Genomic DNA, 15,786 nt, shown 5'->3' with positions numbered 1-15,786 from the left:
GCTAATGGGTCTCGGCCCACCATGGAGGCCAACATACAGAGGCCATCTGGGGCTCTTTTATATGAGTGCTGTTTAAGCACAGATTTCTGGGTTCCACCCCCAGAGTTTCTGTTGCATCCGGTCTGGGGTGGGGGGTCCCAGGGATCTGCATTTCCAGCAAGTTCCCAGGTGGTGCTGATGCTGCTGGCCTGGGGACCAGACTTTGAGAACCGCTGCTTTATTCCCTGGATTTGAACCCACAGTCTACCGTGAGTGTGTGTGACTATTGGTGAGTCACTTAACGATGGTTGTCCGATGAATAAAAGGCAGGTCCATCAAACCAATAGTAGACAAAGTTCCCATTGTTAAGAGGCACGTAGCAGGCTCCTAACTGCGTGGAGGTCGTGGAGATGCCTGCAGACGCTGCCCCTGCTTCCCTTTCTGAGCGCAGAGGGATAATGCCATTTCTGGCAGGGGGTGTGGTCCTCCCCTGGTGGTGTTTTGCGGGGCCGGGGTGCGCATGCGTGTGCAGGGGTCTGCACACACGTGCACGGCGGCACACACACCCAGACCTGACAGGTGGAAGATAGATGCTATCTCCCGAGGCTGTAATCTTGCCAACTTAAAAACATTCCATATATTATTTTTAGTCCAAAGGGAAAGGGAAAAAAAAAGAAAAAAAAAAACCTACCCCCAAATGAATTATTTATGAGCAGTTGGTTCTCCACGCTTTTTTCTCTCTCGGCACACCCAGGCACTGAAAGCTCCAGCTACGTCAGTGGCTTCAGCCTGCTTGTTTATATAAACAGAATAATTAAGATTTATTAAATTTGCAGCTGCCTACACACTTGCCAGCTCAGTGCCACCGGATACGTCCGCCTGCAGCATTCAGACGCATGGAGTGTCATTGCGTTTTTTTTTTTTTTTCTGAGTCGCAGTTCTTTTTAATATGAGAAGTAGACTATATACATGTTCCCATTTTTAAAAGTAAATGCAAGCATACTACCCACACTGCTTTCTGTCATTTTAATCTCTTAAGTACATCCTAGAGATTTACTCCACGTAGTTTAAAGATACCTCTCATTTTTTTCCTTTTCTGTATGCGTGGTTTTGCAGTGTAACCACAGAGTTGGTAAGAGAAATTTCTCTTTATGGATGCATTCCAGCTAATAAATACAAGAGGCCTGATGGATAGATATACCCCCTTTTGCAACCTCCTTTGGAGTAGGAGATCTTGACACATCATTGCTTCTCGAATCGCCATGGGGCTGTGAGTCGACTCAGTTCCTGCGCTGACACAGGGAAGTGGCGTCAGCCTACCTGAGACAGCCTTTTCCCTGAAGGACAGATGTGCTAATGTTCGTGTTTGCCTGGGTGATGGAGGCAGGGCCACGCGCCCGTGTGCAGCGGTGGAGAGCAAATTCCTCCGTGCATCGGGGGCTGTGGGCTCTGGGAGATGGGCACGGATGTTGAGAGACCCAAGGGCAACTTTTTCTTCACTTGCCCATACTTCGCAGGTTTTAAGACTCATAATTTTTCACATTTTCACATCTCCGGAACAGGGGTGTTTTATTACAATCCCGTTCTTCCGGTGAGGATTGGGATCTCCTTCCCTCCACCACCCAGGACACTACCCACCTGAGATTTCTTTAAATTAAAATCTCTGCTTGCGGGTTGTGTCTTGCTTTGTTTTCCTGAGGACCACACTGACGGTGTCAGTTTAGACCAACCTGTGGGAGCTCCAGCCTTGAGGTTCAAGTTCTCGGGGTGGAGTTTTTTTCCCGCCCTCACCCGGTGCCAAGATAAGACCTTGGATTTCCTTGCTTCCCGTTACTGCGGGGCAGGGAGGATTAGCTTTATTTCCTCCACCCTGAAGGTGTAGCCCCGTGGTGCCCCAGTGTTCTGTGGGGTCTCCAATCAATGCTTGTTTGTTGGGTTTTTTCCTTTCTTAGGGGGATATAAAATAATGGTGCACCTTACAGTCAGCATCGTAGAGCAGATGAAATGTTTTTGATACTGAATCTCAGAAAGCATTAATGAGTTTTCCATGTTAGGTAATAACTCTCTCACATTAGCTATGATTTTTTTAAAAGTCCCTACTATGCGCTAGGCACAGCTGGGACACTCCCCTGCCTGGTCTTTGACACTTGCAATCACCTTCTCCTTTGTAGTGGGAGGAGAGTGGCCTCTTGGTCCCTTCTCCATGTGACAGTGAGCCAGATCTGGGTGGGTGCGGAGGGAACATAGCTTGACTTTGTACCTCTGTGACTCACTGTGCAACTTTGGGGACTGGTCAACTTTGGGTCTTCCTTGGCCAAAGACTTGGGCTTTGCATAGGGCTGTGCTGTCTCTGACCTTCACAAGGAGAGGCCAGGAATGGGCCTCCAACCACCTGCTCCATCATCCCTTGTCTTCCCATCCATCCACTGAGCCCGTAAGCTACTGGCCACTGCTGATCTGTGGAAGAATCCACGCTAGCACCTTGGATCTGAAGTTCTTGAAACTTGTCTTTGACTATTGACATCCAGAGACGTGGTATTTTACATTTGCGCTTTTTTCTCCTTCATCCTTCCGTTGCTCAGCCCGCCTGCCTTCCACCCCCGACTCCTCTGAACTTCATCCCAGCGAGGTAACCAGCAGCTACCTCTCCACTCAGCCCAGCAAACTTCTTTCTGTCCTCATCCACTTGGCCTCTGGGCAGCCCTGGGGCTGATGACAACACTCTCCGCTCATAGCTGCTCTGACTGCCCTTCCCGGATTCACACGGGGGCCTCTCTCTGTCTTATTTTATTATTTTCAGTTATCAGAGTCAGTGTCAATAAGATTCAGTGTTGATGAAATACTATTACCTAATCCATGGTCCATATTCAGAATTTTAAAGCTGTCTCAATAGTCTTAAAAAAATTAATATTTTTTTTTCTTTTAGCAATTTCAAATTTACAGACAACCTGAGCAGATCAGAGAGTCCCCACATGTGCCCTCTCCTCCCCACGTCTCCCATGTTTTCCCTAACATCAGCATCATGCGTTGGTGTGGAAGCTTGCTTTCTGGGACTCCATGAAGTTCATGGTCGACACTGGGGTTCCCTCTTTCTGTTGCACATTCTGTAGGCTTGGACAGATGTATGCTGACATGCGTCCCCCATTCCAGTGTCACACAGAACGAATTCACTGCCTTCACCTTCTCCCCAGCTCTTCCGCCCCTTCCCTCTCCCCTCCCCCAGGGCTCCTAGCAACCACTTCTCTTGTTCCTTTCACCAGCAAAATGCATCTGAGTTTCCTCCATGTCCTTTTGTGACTTGCTTTCTCATTTCCTTTCCTCCGTGAATAATATTCCATTGTAAGGATGTAAGTTTTCAGTTTTTTATAGCCTTTTATTTTCCCTCAGTCTGGGATCCAGACTGGGCTCACATTACATTCAGTTGTCACATCGCTCTAGTTTCCTCTAAGCTGGGATTAGTCCTCTGTTTTTCTTGACCTTGACCTTGAATGCAGGCCAGATGTTTTGTCGAGTGTCCCTCAAGTTGGGTTTTCCCCACATTTCCCTGTTGAGCATTGCTGGCAGGAATGTCTCAAAAGTGATGCCGTATTCTTTTCTTTTCTTTTTTTTTTTTTTTTTTTGAGGGGGTAGGTAATTAGGTTTATTTATTTATTAATGGAGGTACTGGGGACTGAACCCAAAACCTTGTGCATGCTAAGCACACACTCTGCCACTGAGATAAACCCACCTCCCCCTGTTGCCATGTTCTTAGTGCATTTTATTGGGAGACACACGATGTCCATATGCCTCCAATGTTGGTGATGCTAATTCTGATTACATGATTAAGGTGATGGCTATTGGATTTCTTGCCTGTAAAGCTGCTTTCATTTCTTTTATAAATAATAAGCATTAGCTGCTCAGAGAACCTGGAAATACAGCACCTCTTTCTCCCATGGTCGCACCCTCTGGGTTCTCCAGGGTCCCTTTCCCTCTCATGACTCACCCTCTCCCTGGCGGTTCCTTCCCCTGGCCTGGCATCGTTCCCTGACTCTGGGGCTCTCACGCCCTCTGTCCATCTGCAGTCTGGGACTCTCCTTCTAGCTTCAGTCTTGAGGCCCAAGCCTGCAAGACGTCTGCTCAGGAGACCCCTCAGACTCAGCATTCTAAAGCTGACCCCACTGTGTTCCCTGCACCCAAGCAAACCTCGGTCCCCATATCAGTGAAGCATCGTCACTACCCAGTCTTCCAAGCTAGGTGCCTCTGGGTCACCCTGGACCATCCCTGCCCTTGGTTCTGCCCTAGGCTCAGAAGAGCCTGGTAATGGATGGATCTCAGATGAGGAAAGAAGAGGGAAGGAGGGAAAGGGAGACTTGTGCCCATACACCTGCTGCCGAATGAGGCTCCGTCCTCACTTCAGGAACGACACTCCGATCTTTCCATCCAGAGTCACCTCCCACCAATGAACCAAACCACCTCCAAAAGGCCAGCTCAGCTCTTCATCTCCATCCTGCTCCAAAGCCAGCCCAAGGGTCTGGAGAAAGAGTCCTGGGGCCTGACCATCGCATGCAGAGCCGCCCCAGCCAGGAGATAAACATTAACCCAGCCCCATGGCAGGCGCTGCCTTCCCGTCCCTGGGTGGGTACTCTCTGCGGCCTCTGAACGCTCCTGGGAAGCGAGTCTTGGGTTGTAACTGCGCTTAGTGAAGACACTCAAGGCGTCATGGGCAGGGCCCAGCGGGGGGATCTGTGGACGCTCTCAGGCTCCCTGGAGTAGTCAGGGCAATGCAGTGGACCCCAGACACAGCCCCCTTCTGGGGGTCCTAGAGGAAACCCAGAAAGAGGAAGCCAGCCAGCAGGTGGCTCAGCAGTCTGTCAGAGGGGCCTTCAGGGACCACACTAATTGCTAAGTGAGAGTTTAGAGAGGGGCACTGTGCTGGCCCACCTCGGATCGCCAGAGAAAACCCGGCCCCCTCCTGTCACCTTGAGCTCTCGGCACTGACCTGGAAGCATCTCTGTGCTGGAGAATGAGGCCCAGCCAGCTCTTGGGAAAGACCCTGAAAGCCCCAGTGGTGATGCAGTGTGACTTCCACACTCGAGGCCCCGCGTCAGGGTAGGACCAGCTTCAGCAGAGGCCCAGGCGGGCTTTTGTCATTGTGCCTGTTGTTTCTTATGAGAAACAATGCCACGTGGGATGGTGGAGAGAGCCTGGCTGTGGAGCCTCGCTGGCAATTTGAGCCTGTCTGTGTGACCTTGGGCTGGTTATTTCCCATGGGCTCAGTTTCTTCCTCTGAGAAATGGGTACAAGGAAGCCCACCTCCCAGAATAGGGCAAGAACTCAGGAAGCCCGTGAGTGAGGTGGATTGCTGAGCGCAAGGCCAAGGGGTGCTCGGTGTACGTTAATGCAGGGAGCCCAGGTGTTCTGGGGGTGCCGTCAGGACAGTGCCAACCGTTCACAGATGGGTCAGTGAGCGTGCCGTCACACCACGGGCACCAAGGGAGGAGCAGACGGCCAGATGCACAGGAAGGGAAAGAGCCTTTTCTTCATTATTTCATTCATTAGGCAAATATTTACTGAACGTCACTAGGAATACCGCAATGAGCCAAACTGATGTGGCTCCTGCCTGCAAGGAGTGTAAGGGGACACAGACTTTAATTAGTAACCTGAAGGAAAAATACTGGTATCATGAAAATGTGTAATGGAGCTTTTTTTGTCTTAGATCAGGGACGGTTCCCCTGAGGAGGTGACTCACAAGTTGAGATTAGAATGACCAGTAGGGACTAACCAGCTGCACTGGAGAAAGGAGGGAGATTCCAGACAGAAGGGATAGCCTGTGCTAAGGCCCTGTGGCAGGAGGATGTGTGGGCTATTAAGGGCCCAAGAGCTGGCATTTAGGGAGGGCAGTGTTCTCTCTGATGGATCTGAGGAGGTTGATGGCATCTGATTCCTGGCACCTGGTTGCAGAGGGAAGCTCAGGGGGCTGGTAGGATCTGCCCATCTGCCCTGGAAGAAGAAAGGAATGAGTATTTGCTGAGCACCAACTGCATGTTCAGCATGGCCTGCGCTGCCTCACTTACCTTTCTGACTTTGATAGGCAGGTTTCATTCTCCCTTTGCCCCAACAGATGAAGGCACTAAAGCTCAGAGAGGCTAAGTGACCTGTCCTAGGTCACACAGCTAGGAAATAACAGGACCAGGATTAGAATCCAGAACTCCAAACTTTTCCTTTCCCCAATATCCTTTTTCATCAATGGCAGAAGATTGGCATTTACTGTGATTAACTCATCTTTCCTGAACTCCTCAAAACTCTGGACTCTCAGGTTCCTGGGAGATCTTGAAGGACTCTCGAGCATTTAGTTACCATGCACGACATCACCTGTTCTGTCCCCACCACCATGTGCTATCGACCCTCGGCCTCCACACCCTATGGAATGGGAGCTCATCACTGATGGAGGAAGCCCCTTTTCTCTTTGGATAGTTCTAACTGGGCAGAACGCAGGTGGTGCTTTCTATGGGGAAACTGAGGCATGGAGACACTCCCAGATCTGGGAAGGGCTGAGATGATCAGTTTCTTTGTGGCTTCTTAAGAGGTAGTTCGTGCTGATATGTCTGCGTGTGTACGTGCCCATGTGCACATGTGTTTTCTGAGCATTTGAGAATCGTGTTAAAATGTGTCATCTAGTTTAAAGAGCATTTTAGAATCCAGGTTGCCTCAAAGTGAAGATGTGAGCTCCAAGTGAATAGACACCGGGTGGGTGGCAGGAGTCCTTCAAAAAGGCTGCCCCCCCCGTCAACACATAAATGCAAAAACAGCTTTGAACTGTCAAAGTTGTTTTCCCCAGGGGATGATGGCCAAGGCACAAGTTTTCACTTAAAAAAGCAAAGTGTTATCTCTGAAAATGGAGGAGTCAACAGAAACAGGACCCTTGGAAACTGAGCTCCGTTTGGGAGACGGTTAATTACAGGTTTTCAGTTGTGGTGTGAACCCAAGTAAGGGTGGGTCTACCTGTTGTCTCACCCTCTCTCCCTCTCCTGGATGGGTCAGAGACTTGGAAGCAGGCAATGTGAAATTTCAGGAGTCAAGTTAGAGCCCCGACAGACTGAGGCAGCCCTACGTGAGCCGAGCTGGTGGGTGAGCCAGGTCTGACCCCGCCTGGCACCTGTGGGAAGATAGGTCTCCTCTGTGGACGCATGCTCATTCGGCTTTATGTCATAAATGACACAGCCTGTAACTTCCCCCGCCTCCGTTCATGCCTTGAGTGGTTTGAGGAAACCAGAGATCTTTGTTTGTGGCTGAACTGACATTAGTCCCACTTCACAGATGGGAAAACTGAGGCCTGTGCAGTGGGATAGTCCACCAGAGCTGCTGCAGCTCCTGCCATCGCTCCGCCCTCCCCTCCTGAGACTCACGTCTCCTGCTTGGTTCCGCAGGCGCGGCGGAGGCGAGGGCTGAGCTCCCTCTGCCGGAAGGCGTGCTGCGTGGCGCTCCCACTGCAGCTGCTCCTGCTCTGCTTCCTGCTGCTGCTCTTCCTGCTGCCCGTCGGGGAAGAGGACCGCAGCTGCACGCTGGCCAACAACTTTGCCCGCTCCTTCACGCTCATGCTCCGCTACGACGGCCCCCCGCCCACCTAGCCCACTGCGGGCACACAGGGGACTTTCTTCTCCAAACTTCCATCAGCCGGGGCTCCTCCAGAGGATGCTGAGGAAACTGGAAACCGGGGCAGGCCAGAGCCGGCAGGGCTGCATCCGTGTAAATACTGTATCGACGTTCCCAAAACAATATTACTTTTTATACAGTGTTGTCTTAGTCTGTTTATACTAAATGTGTACTATGGGAGTAATGGCCAGCTTTTTTATCTGCTCTGTATGTCAGTGCTCAGGATTTATAGCTCCATATATGACCTCTCTTTCTAGTTGGAGAAACTCCTAGCAGTTTGCGTATCCAGTGGGATCGCGTGGCATTTTTGCCTCGGTCTGCAGTCAGCCCTGGAAAGCAGGAACCATAACATGTCACTTTTATGGCCCCCTCCTACCCAGAAGCCAAGCCCCAGACCCAGATGTTCACGTAGAGGTGAACGTGGAAGAACAGCGCAGGCCCTCGCTCGGAGCCCGGGCGCTCCTGCTTTCCACACAGTGAGAACAGCCAGGCTCCTCTAGGCTTTGGGATGACGGCAGACCGGGTGCTGTGGATCAGAAGCAGAAATGGCGCTGATCCCGGGCAGGCCCAGTGGCAGCAGTGAAAAGTGGCAAGTGACAGAATGAAATTAAGGGGGGAAAAGAAGAACCACGGTGAGCAGACCCAGAGATGAGCAAGCAGAGCAGGACGGGGACGTGCATGCAGGAGCCCTGACAGCCCAGGCCAGCGATGGAGGTCGCGGTCGGGGCACTGGGCCTGCAGGAAATGCTCAGCTCGTGCTCCGTGTGTTCTCTGCCCTGTTCAGGGAGCAAACAAAGGAGAGAAGGCCTGCCGTTAAGTTTCCCACGCGGGACGGGGCACACGCTCCACGTGCAGCGTGCCCCCGACAGTGCCGGGGAAGCAGCGTTCCTTGGGCTGAGTTTTTCACCACCTACGACTCAGGCTGAAGGAACGGAGGGGAGCACCTGCCACACCAGGGACCAGGGATCGAGGGTCCAAGACAGAGGTGACAGTTCAGCTGTGGAGCTCGGCCTGTCTGAGGCGCGCTCCCTCCGCCTTCCAGAAGGGACTTTGGAGAGAGCTGGTCCTCTGGGTCAAGAGTGTCTCACACACGTGCCCACAAGGGACCCAGGGTCCAGGCGCCCCACACCGGGCCCCTCTGCAGGGGCTCTGCACTCCGGCCCACCCACCACCTGGGAAGGGGCCGGGCTGATGCTATGCTGGGCCCTGAGGCTGGAAATATGTCCCTTTCTCCCCAGGGAATTCTGACGCCGTTCCTAAGTGCTTCACAGCTGGATCAGATTTTCCCTAAATCAGCACTAGGTTTTCCTTTTTAAAAGATGCTTAGTGCCCACTCTTTGCAAATTGATTTTTGTCCGTTCAGCTACACAGAGAAGACCAACGAGGGGATCCTCAGACCAAGAAAGGCCTTTAATCAGAGGGGAAACTGAAGACCCAAGAGGGTCCAGCCCCCCAGCGCCTTGCCCCTCCCCACTGCTCTCTGCAGCGCCCGGACCCCTCCTTCCTGGCACAGGCCCGGCCTGGGCAGAGCTCTCAGCGGCCTCCCTGTGACTGGGAAGAGCTGGATACTCGCTGGGTGCTCACCGGGCAGGAAAACAGTGTTGCCGAGAAGGGCTCTTGGTGCTGACTCAGAAAGCATGCTTTTCTCAAGATGTCTGGAAACCAAACCACCAGGCCATTCTCTGCAGGTGACTGACCGCTTTACTGGAAAATCAGGGGCTGCGTGAACCACGACCTCAGGCCCAGGCAGCCAAGCCCAGATGCTCACTGGGTTGTGTTGGTCCAGCCCTAGAAGGTCAGCGGTGTGGCCAGGGCCTTCGAACTTCTCCACTCCCGCTCTCCCACGTCATGGTGAGCAGGTGGAGGCCCAGAGAGGGGAAGTAACACCCGTGGCCACACAGCGAGAAACAGCATGGCTGGAGCCCATCCTGGTCACTCACTGCTGCCCCCAGGCGGCGCCCTGCGCAGGACAGTGCCGCCCCCCTGTAGGTGACCTCGGAAACAAAGAGCTGTTTGAGGTGAAGGCAGTTGTGTCACGTGTCCTGCGTGTTGGGGAGGGAGACATTGTCATTGTCACGTGTGGGCTGGCGGGTGGGGGTGACTATATTTTTTTAAACTTTGACAATGATGCCCTAGAGTCTGTTTGTTTGCATAATTTTTTTTAAAAAAAGAATTGATATTTTCATTACTTTCATATAAATACAGCTATGATACGCTACAGCCACCGCTGACTGTGTCATCTCCTTTGCTGAAAGTGGGTGCAGACGATTATGACTTTTACGACTTTCTTTCTAGCTTCCTGAGCACCAACTGCGAAGAGCTTTAAAGTGCCTTGTGGAAAGGGTGTCCCGGTGGGACCTCTGTGTGTTTATTTTTCCTCTGACCCCCAGAGGGAGAGAGGTGGTAAGAAGGGAACATCACCGCTGTGCCCAGGTGTGTGTGTGTGTGTGTCTGCGTGTGAGAGAGAGAGAGAGAGACAGGGGAGAGAAGCAGGGAGAGAAAGAGAGGGAGGAGGAGGGGAGGGCGGGAGGGCAGGAGCAGAGAGAAACACGAGTGAGCATGATCAAGGCTGCAGCTTACCCACCTTAGCTGCCTCTTGCTCCCCTGATGAGGGACACCTGACCCCCAGAGTGGCCATGCCTGGGGGCAGTGGGAGTGGGGAGAGGTCCCTGCCGGCTCAGTGAATCCTGAGACGACTGCGGCTTCCTTTTAAGTCTGTTATCTGAATGTCACACGCTGGTGGCAGCACGGTGACCTCCAGCGCGTCTCCTGTGTCCCTGGCCCAGTCAGGATCATGCCCCACCTTCCCTCTCTAATGGACGCTCAGCAAATTGGGTGGGGGCACCCCTTGCTGCTCTTACCCCAGTATGATTGTCACCCATCTGGGTCAGCAACAGAGAGGTGGTGAGGCAGTGAGCTGTGACCACAGGCCCAGCATTAAATCCCTGGGCATCCACCCCGACTGCTGCATCCACAAAGGCAGGCATTAGTAATTGATCTCCGAGCCCTTCCCCTCCCTCTTTCCAGCCCCAGCAGACCTCACAGTCCTTCTCAAAACCAGTCCAGGCAGCCACAGCCAGCCAATCACACTTGTCATGTGAGAAAAACCTGTTTGACATCCTTGTACCTAATACCAGTCCCCTCAGAAAACTCTCAGTTCTGGCCTCCTCCTTTCTTTTTTTTTTCTTTTAATTAAGATGTTCCCTATCAAAAATCACTTCCCTTAGTCTAGGACCTGGGAGAGACAAGCTAACCCCAGAAAGCAGGTAATGGGCTGAATTAAAACATAGACCGGGAAGCAGAATGGAGCAGATGTTGAATTATCAATGTCTTTATAGACATGTTCTGATCTTATGCCCATTTTACAGGTGAGGAAACTGAGGTCCCTACAGCTCCTGCTCACCCAGTGAATTCAGGGAGTTCGTTCCAGAAGTGGGGGTAGATCTCTGCAGCCACTGGGTGACAGAGTGACACTGCTCAGTGCTGAACAAGGTGGAGATGGAGCTCTCCTGTTAAGAGCTGTGTGACCTTGGGTGAGTTCCCTGTCACCCACCCCTGGCCACTGGTAAAGGGGAAATTAGCCCTGACAAGCCCCAGACTACTTGCCACGTTAGATATTCTGGGGAGATGATGGTGGGCTGCTGTCTGGAGGGGCAATCCCTGGATTCAGCTACAAGCGTCAGAATCCCTCCTCCCACCAACTTTGACTTGAGCACCAGCGGTGTTGCTCCTCCCTCATCCTGAGGTGTCTAGAGCTGGGCAGTGGTTGGCATCATTTCCTCGGCTCAAGGACGTCAGGGCCAAGGATTCTGCAGCCCCCTTTCCTTTTCCTCACGCTTACCTCATGGCCCAATGTGCTTGCTCCACCTCCGGATTTCTCATCTGGGTTCCAGAAAGAAGTGGAATGAGCTGGCTGAAAAGCCCTACTTTTCAGGAGCTTTCCCAGAAGCCCACCCAGACACTCCTGTCACCATCTCACTGGTCAGAATGGTGTCACATGGTTCCTCTGCATCTGCGTGGGGATCTGGGAGCATGTCCCCCAACAATATGGGCATCTCTTAGCAAGAAGGAGGGGTAGAGTGGACTGGAGTGGCACTTAGATGGCTCTGCCCTCGTCCTCCTGACCCTCCATGTCTTGGTCTCATACTCTGTCACTGGAACTTGGAGATGTTCATGACTGAGGGGCGAGAATGACCTTCCACCACTGCCCTCCACCTGCCTCACCTGGTGATGGGGGTCCTGGAGTCCTCGAGGCCCTCCCCTTCCACAGAGTGTCACCGCTGTTGCTGCCACACTCAGGACACTTCTGGGCCCACCTTCTTGGAAGAGTTGGGAATGAGCGAATAAATCAAGTGCCCTGCTCGGCCAGAGGGTGTCCCTTCCCCACTCCTGGTCGTGCAGGCCCAGGGAGAAGTTTTGTTTAACACTTTTGTGTTTGGTTTCAGCCCAGGAAATTTATATTTGCTTTAATTTCTTCTGGAACATGAATTACTCCTGGGTGCAAATCCTAGAAAGAAAGGCTCTCGGAGCTTTTCCAGGCTGACCTCCCACTTTCTAGCAGATCGCTGAGGCCTCGAAAGGGAACATGGGGGGACAAACCCACGCGGGGAGGCGGCTCCCAGCGTCCAGCTGACAGAGCTCACGGTGCCTCCAACAGAGGAGCGGATTCGAAGGACTTAAACCATCATTTCTCCCTCAGTTTCAATTACAAGAGAAAGGCCTCTGTCTGTCAAAATAAGAAAAAGGGGGAATTCATTTCTAAAAAGAAATTAAAAAGACAAAAGTTCACCGTCTAAAAGGAGATCAGTTAAAGAAACAGTCAGGCTTAAAAAGCAGTCAGGCAATTGAGCACCCTCCAGTGCCTGCCTTACGGTTGTCATGGTGACAGCACAGCGGCTTCCATGTTGGTACCCAACCACCTCGTCCAGATGGAGAACAGTAATCACACAGAGGGACCTCACTTCCCCAAAGGGTCCCAGGCTTCCTTCGGAGAACGCTTACCTCTGAGCTCAACCACCAGAACACAGGCTGTCGGCCCCTCCTCTTGTTCTGGTGGAAATGGGAGGCAAGAAACAAATTAAGGACCTGCAAGGTGGCCCTGACTCCTTCCAAAAGCCTATGCCGTGAAATCCTGGTCATGTCTTTAGACCCTGAAACCAGAGCACAGAAAGGGTTAGCAGCCTGCCTGAAAGCAATCAGCTCGTGGGTGGATGGTCGATTTGCGACATGGACGCTGAGATGAGGGGCTCCTGGCCTCTCTGTGGGAGCTTAGGCCTGGCTGTTTTTCTCTGCTTGCCAGGCCCTGGGCTCCTGCCACTTTGGTAGCTGGTTGGCTGGTTGAGGGTGACGTCCCAGAGCAGGGCCGGCAGGCTTTCTTCCTGGTGCCCCCTCCTCCAGGCAGCTGGCGACAGCTGGGAGAAGTGCTGGGGGCCAGGGGACAGACGCTTACCTTCCCTGGAAAAGCACAAACATACCACCTCTCGCAGGGCTGTGGGACGTTGGAGTCGGCTTTGTGACGCCCTGGCCTGTGGGGCAGCTCTGACTCCCTGCACTGCGGCTTAAAGGAGGCATTTGCTCTCCAGAGGCAGGGGCCATGCACGTTCTAGAAGTTTTACCGGTGAGGAAGAAGTGACAGAGAAGTTCTGTGTGACTCTGGTGTGTGTGTGACTACACACTCATCTCCACCCAGAAGCACAGCCGCGCTGCCCGTTTCCAGCCCTGGGCTTCTGGGAAACAGAGGCCACCAGCCCATGGTCTATGGGGACCTCAGGATGACCATGCTGGACCCACTACATTTCCTCCGATTCCAGCATTTTCTGCCTCTTATGGGAGCTACTGGTTGTCCCCCCTGCAGTTCTTTGCACCAAGGGAAGGTCAGTTGACCCCTGAGCTCTCTGCCTGGAAACTCCCTCAGGCTGGTGTGAAAACAAAGCCCTCTCTTTCTCTCGCACACAGCCAGCCCTGGCGGAGGAGGACTTAGCTCAGTGGGTCCTAGTTTGCGCATTTCTCTCTTGCTCTGTGTGTCTGTCTGTGTGTTTTAGAAACCAGTGATGTTCAAAGATGCTAAAAAGCAAGGAAATCACTTAACAACTTGAAGATACATATATCTTGGTTTCTGTCCATTTCTCTGCTCTCTGCCACTATTTCTTGAAATTCTTATGATCTAAATACATATTGTGGAGGAATTGCCAGCTCTATATTCTCTTCTCACTGATGTTTGATTCTGTAGGACTCCCCTGAGGAAGGGTCAGCTTTATTCTCTTCGTTTGCTTATTTATGTTCATTCCATGTTTTCTTCCCTAAAATATTTGAGGGAAGACTTGACTGTATACAAGGTCAATACAGTCATTTATGTAAGGGTAGAAATAACCTGCTTATTGCTGTGCACCACAGATTTTTAAACAATAAATGGATTGTCTGATTTTTAAACATGTATTCAGAATCAAAACAAAAGAGAGAGAGAGAAAGAAACAAACAAACAAACAAACTAGGGCTGTTCATAGAATTTGTGGAGCACCTGAGCTGCCAGAAGAAAGAAAAATGCAAGTTTTCAGGCCCAGCTTTAGAGGAATGACAACTTCCCCCTCCATCTCAAGTCCAAAAGCCCAGCAGTCTCATCCCAAAGCAGGTGAGCCTGATGCGTGTGTCAGTTTCTCCTGTCTCCCCTCCCAAGGGAGGCCTGGGAACTAGAGGGCCCCATATCTTCCCAGAACCCCATCTGGAGGCATTGGCCACCTTCCTGTATTCACTCTACCTTCGGTCAAGCCCACAGGGGCAAAGTCACTGCATCTTTGCCCTCCAAGACCTGGTGACACTCGCCTGGTGCTGATCAGCTACTCATGTGGCTGGACTGGTCTAGTCAGTAAAGGGTGAGTCAGACAATGGCCTGGTGGAGTGTGTGTGTGTGTGTTTGTGTGTGTGTGTGTGTGTGTGGAGATGCTGTGTGAGCTTTGTTGTCCAAAGCAAACTAACTTCATTGTTTAAAACGTTTTATTATGTAAACAGTAGGCCTGGGACCAGAGCCACTCCCATCATGTTATTTGTGATTGTAAAACATGCATTTGCAATAAACTCTGCTTCCGGGGAAGACAAGCAGAGCCGACGGCAAATGACCATCCTGGAGCCTGCGTGTTATCTGGGGTCACATCAGGTCCAGAACCGGCGCCGCCCCTGCCTTCCCTGATGGGCGTGGGAGGGGGGCGGGACACGCTGGCCCGTTCTACCCAGGGCTCTGTTTTCAAGTCACATGACGTTTTCATCCCCTTCCTGTTGTTCAAGTTGGAAGTAGCCGTGTTCTCAAAGGGCTTGAGGTCTTTGCCGTGGCTTTATGTTTTCTAAAATGTATCTGCTTTAAGTTTGGAAATAAAAACCTATTTTGGTCTATGGAGCATTGTGTGGTTTGGAAATTCTTTTTCTGAGGTAAAGGGGTTTGTCTGAAGAGGTTATCTGGAGAAAGACGCCAGATAGCTACGGCTGACTGGTGGTTCAGCTCTGACTCCGGGCAGAACCAGGGCCTGTTTACTCAGAGGTGGAACCCAAGGCAGCAGTGGCTCTCAGTCCAACGAGCACAGCAGGGTCGCCTAGGGAGCATCTTCAAAAACTTGGCTAGCATCTCCCCAGGCTTCCCAGGTCACAATCTCAGGGGTGGGGGCGGGCCAAGCAAAGTTTGGAAATTCCAAGATGCACTCTGAGCAGCGACGGCCCCGGCAGGTTAGGCACCAGTCGGGTAACAGGAGGGCCTTCCCAGCATTTTGCTCCCAGCTGCCCGGAGCAAAACCCCAGTGACGGTTTGTTTAACAAACAGTTCTTAGGTTTCAGGATCTGGTTTCCCAACCCCCAGTGCATTGGAAGCTGCAGGCAGGAGAGAGACTTCTAGAATCAGGAGACGGGAAACAGCACATCCCATGTTCGTGGAAAGTCTAGTAACTGGCCAGTGAACCCAGTTAACGAAGGCTCCTAACAAGGGCCCCGGCTTGCCCAGAAAAGGAAAATTTATATCCAGAACCTGCATACGAAGGCGTGGATGTGTGCACTTCAATTTAATACACATTCCAAGACAAGGATTTAAAACGGAAAGGCTTTGCCTCTTGCATAATTCATTCCCCAAATTTAAAAAAATCTGCCATTGTTTTAATAATGCATATAGCACTTTCTTTAATCTGTTGTCCCTTTTGG

At 51.8% G+C, this 15,786-nt stretch overlaps 1 protein-coding gene across 8 annotated transcripts in view; it reads left to right on the top strand.

The window, feature by feature from the left end:
* The window catches only part of SYNE3 (spectrin repeat containing nuclear envelope family member 3), a 95,566-nt gene extending 80,568 nt beyond the window's left edge, over positions 1 to 14,998 (top strand). For 5 of the 8 annotated variants that reach the window (XM_031679373.2, XM_072963663.1, XM_072963665.1 and 2 more), the window contains one exon: positions 7,386 to 9,831. In XM_031679373.2, the coding sequence (XP_031535233.2) occupies positions 7,386 to 7,586 (201 nt within the window). In that variant the 3' untranslated portion in view covers positions 7,587 to 9,831. Of the gene's footprint in view, positions 1 to 4,402; positions 4,594 to 7,385; positions 10,045 to 10,979 lie in introns of those variants that run through there. The other 3 variants (XM_072963669.1, XM_072963668.1, XR_012073810.1) reach the window with 2 other exon arrangements.
* Positions 14,999 to 15,786: the final 788 nt, after the last annotated feature.

The sequence above is a fragment of the Vicugna pacos genome, chromosome 6 (genome assembly GCF_048564905.1).
Source record: "Vicugna pacos chromosome 6, VicPac4, whole genome shotgun sequence".
Classification (NCBI taxonomy): Eukaryota; Metazoa; Chordata; class Mammalia; order Artiodactyla; family Camelidae; genus Vicugna; species Vicugna pacos.
This window is presented reverse-complemented; position numbering and strand designations above follow the sequence as displayed.